Consider the following 4,017-nt stretch of genomic DNA (forward strand, 5'->3'; position numbering starts at 1 on the left):
TGGTGAAAATCCGATGTACTGATACAGGCAGATTACAAACCAGAGAGAGCCTGAATGCCTGTAATGACTGTTAATCCAAATCCCTTTTCCCTAGAGTACATTCATTCCTCTTCCTTTAACTTGCTTTTGAACAAAGTAACGATCAAATATCTACACTGAACTTAATAAAAGAGAGAATGCTACATTACAATAGTATGAAAATTACTTCTTTGGTGGTATGGCCTGAAAGGTTGTAATTTCCATCAGAGCCTCTTGTAACTCCCACTTGGCAAAGCATGTAGTGTCATAGGATGCTCTCTGAAAATTGCAGGCTTTGGGACTGTGCAAAGAAGACGTAATGTGTGCCACGTAATTATTAAGTATGAATTCCCTCAGGCACAAGATGCAGTTAATAGCAGTTTATTCAAGGATCACTCTGCACATGGGATCATACCTTAGGAACAAGTATATCACACTTGCAAAAGGAATACGCTTCATAGGTAGGAAGACACAGAAAGATCAGGTCAGAAGCACTGAAGAAATAAAACGAGGAGAGCTTGAGGGCTACATCTGTGGAATATCATCAGTCTTGGGAAGACAAGGGAAGAAATCATGCTGTACAGATCAAAGAAGGCAGTGAGTTGTGAATGGCACAGCCTGAATCTTCCCCTTTGCTCCTAGTGGGTGTCTTTACAGAAAGTAGAGAACAGAACAAAAAGACATCTTGCTCAAGAACAGGGTTTGATTCTTAAGAGGGAAACTGCAAAGTTTATACTGAAATCTCAAGTGGCTTTGATCCTGATAAATAGAAGGAGAACACATGTACTTCTAGAAATGAATCCAAGCACCATTTACAGTTTCCCAGAGGAACTGAGCTTTCCAGATGACACTGTGTTATCATCACAGCATACTTACTCATGCTTTGCCCACTGACATAATGCACTGATGCCCGCTGACATAATGCACTGCTTATGTGATCTCATGCTCAGGGATTAAATTCACTTCAGACAACATAATTTACAACTTAGAGAAGTGGTAAAAAATACAGTTTACTTGTTATCTGGATCAAATTCTGACATTTTCTGATCACAACTAGGTGACCAAGGTGACTCTGGATGGGCAGACTTCAGTTTGCCAGCATACATTTATCCAGTAGGCTGATAACCATCACCTTTGCTTTCTGCATGACTTATTCAGAATAAATAGCAATATAAGCAGAGATCAAACTTCTTCCCAACGTTCTCAAAGACTACACATGCAGAAAAGACACCTGAAGCAGGATATCCTAAAATAAGGCCTGTATTCACAACACAGGAATGTGTGATTTGATTCCTCTACTTGGATAAATACCAACTGCAAAATGTAAGTTTTTAGTTGGCTTGTAAACACAGCATTCCCAAACACAGCATTTTATCTAGGAAGCATTCTCTACTGAATTGCCAAGTAATTCCTGGAAGGATGTTCCACACATGCCTCCTTATCAAAGTAAAGATCTCTGTTTAGTCTGTGAAGTAGGATAGGAGAGTTATCTCAATCTCCCCTCTGGCAGGTTCAAGCCATTCCTCCTTGTCCTGTCACTACAGGCCCTTGTCCAAAGCCCCTCTCCAGGTTTCCTGGAGCCCCTTTAGGCACTGGAGCTGCTCTAAGGTGTCTCCTTCAGGAGCCTTCTCTTCTCCAGCTGCCCCAGCCCAGCTCTCTCAGCCTGGCTCCAGAGCAGAGCTCCGCCAGCCCTCGCAGCAGCTCCGTGGCCTCCTCTGGACTCACTCCAACAGCTCCACATCCCTCTTGGGCTGGGGGCCACCGAGCTGGAGGCAGGCCTGCAGGTGGGTCTCTCCAGCTTAGAGACAAGGATGTCATATTGGACACTGTCAAATGTTTTGCACAAGTCCAGGCAGACGACGTCAGTAGTTTTACCCTTATCCACCAACACCAGTTGTCAAGTACCTCAGCTTTCTCCACGCCCCAGGTGACCAGGTCTCCCATTTCCTTCTGGACAAGGTCCACGTTTTCTCTCACCTTCCTTTTATCCCCGATGCACTTATAACAGCTTTTCTTATTGCCCCTAATGTCCCTGGCCAGCTTTAATACTGTCAGAGCCTTACCTTTCCTAACCTGATCTCTGGCTGCTCAAACAATTTCTCTGTATTCCCTAATATTTTATGGAAAAGAAACAAGCTCCTTCCTTTACTCACTGTCTTTCAATCTGAACACACACAAGCCAAAATGCAAATACTATGATGAGGATTTTTACTTGCAAGAGCAGTCAGAGCTGCCCCTCATCTCACATGCACTATGTGTTAAACAATGTTTAAGAAAATGGTATCAACTCTTGGGTTCATTTACACAGTGAAAGTCCCCTTCTGTCATCACTGATTGCATTTTAAGTAACACAAAAGGCTCTTGTTTGGGCGGAAGAGTGCCCAGGTTGCAGTTTCACTGTACATTATTAGAGTGGTCCCATTCCCATCCTCAAGATGTCACATTCCATGCAATAGATTTCTGATCCCTATGCTTAGTCCACAGAACTTTATGAGTCGTGCTGTTATTAACTACTATTGAACACTTTTAATAACTAAGTTCTCTAACCAGGGTGAAAATACCAAATATATGAGTAACTACAGAGCTCTCTCAATGTGATATGAACACTCACAGGGGAGGGTTTCTTCCTCATCTCAAAGGTCCGGGTAGCACCAAAGCTGAGTGAGGCAATGACAGGATTTTTTCCCAGTGATGGTTCATCATCACTGTGCCAGTCCACACTGTCCTTCTCATTTCTGTAGAGGTTGCAGAGAAGAGAGTTGAAGGTGTAGCCAGTGAACTCTTCAATGCGCTCCTTTAGCATGCTCAGCAGAGGATGCCACTGTAATCAGCACAGCAGGAGTAGGGTAAGTACAATGAAAGCAGGCCAGCAGCAGGTAACATAAGAAAACAAGAGGAAAACAAAATATACTGTACTTTAATCACAATAGACTTGAAATCAAACAAATGCCTCCAAAGAATTCTGATTATATTCTTAATAAAGGTGAGGAATGGGCTTTCTGCAAAACATGCATGTTACCTACAGCTCAATACCAAATTATCTCTTAAAAGCTATGAAGCCAGCCTGCCACTTGCACTAACATAGCCAGCCACCCCAGTTAACTGAAAAGGGAGGAAGTACATAGAGTAAAATCTGCTTGAATTCACCATGGATAAACATTGGGAGTTCTTAACTAACACAAAAAGTGTGCAACTCTCCCATGCATACCTTGCTTTTTACTCTTCTGGCCAAGTTAGAGGAGTTTAACACAGGGGTCTGATAACATCTGAGTTACTTGGCCACTGCTGGTGGGCACAGTGCACCAGAAAGTTGCAATCAGTGATCTCAATTGCTGCCTGTACTGTCACAGAACAAGAGACAACAGTTTGCCTAACACTGTCACAGCATGGCCCTCTGTCCCCACTCTGTTGCTGCTTGAGCCCAACTCATCACCTCTTGGGGCTTAGACTCTGACATTGTACTTTTCAGTGGTTCTCAAAACCAGTGTCACAGGCACTGGATTTCATCCTTCCCCCTGCTAACATCTTCTGTGCCCATGGCCCCCAGCAGCTCTGCACATTCCTGTGCAAGTCAAGTGCAGTGAATCATTATTTAATGTTACAAACCTACATCACGACTTTCATCTGTCAGAGTGCATTTAACTACTACGTAAGTATATATAGAAGAAAAAAAGCCAAAGCAATGTAGGCCAGAAGTGTTGCCTGTTATATAAGTAAAAAAGAAGAAACGATAAAGAGAGGATAAAGAACTGATCCAAATCTCCCAGTGCTTCACTGGCAGAAGAAGGAACAGGTAGCAGGAACTATATCCTAGTATCCACCTCTAATAATCGAGTCTGCAGCACCTTCTCTCCATGCTTACCCATGTTTAAAGGGCTTATAAGCTATTGGCTACACTGCAGAAGCCTCAACATACCACAGACATTAGGAAGAAATTCTTCATTATGAGGGTGCTGAGGTGTTGGCACAGGGTGCCCAGAGAAGCTGTGGCTGCGCCCG

General features: G+C 43.3%; 1 protein-coding gene across 1 annotated transcript in view; it reads right to left on the bottom strand.

Moving 5' to 3' along the window:
- ALKBH3 (alkB, alkylation repair homolog 3 (E. coli)) overlaps positions 1-4,017 on the bottom strand; it is a gene marked incomplete at its 5' end in the record, with an annotated part of 16,437 nt that overhangs the window by 5,350 nt on the left and 7,070 nt on the right. The window contains one exon of the mRNA XM_010020445.1: positions 2,630-2,839. Coding sequence (XP_010018747.1) covers positions 2,630-2,839 — 210 coding nt within the window. The remainder of the gene's footprint in view (positions 1-2,629; positions 2,840-4,017) is intronic.

This window comes from Nestor notabilis, unplaced genomic scaffold, assembly GCF_000696875.1.
Source record: "Nestor notabilis isolate BGI_N333 unplaced genomic scaffold, ASM69687v1 scaffold10870, whole genome shotgun sequence".
In the NCBI taxonomy this organism is placed as follows: domain Eukaryota; kingdom Metazoa; phylum Chordata; class Aves; order Psittaciformes; family Psittacidae; genus Nestor; species Nestor notabilis.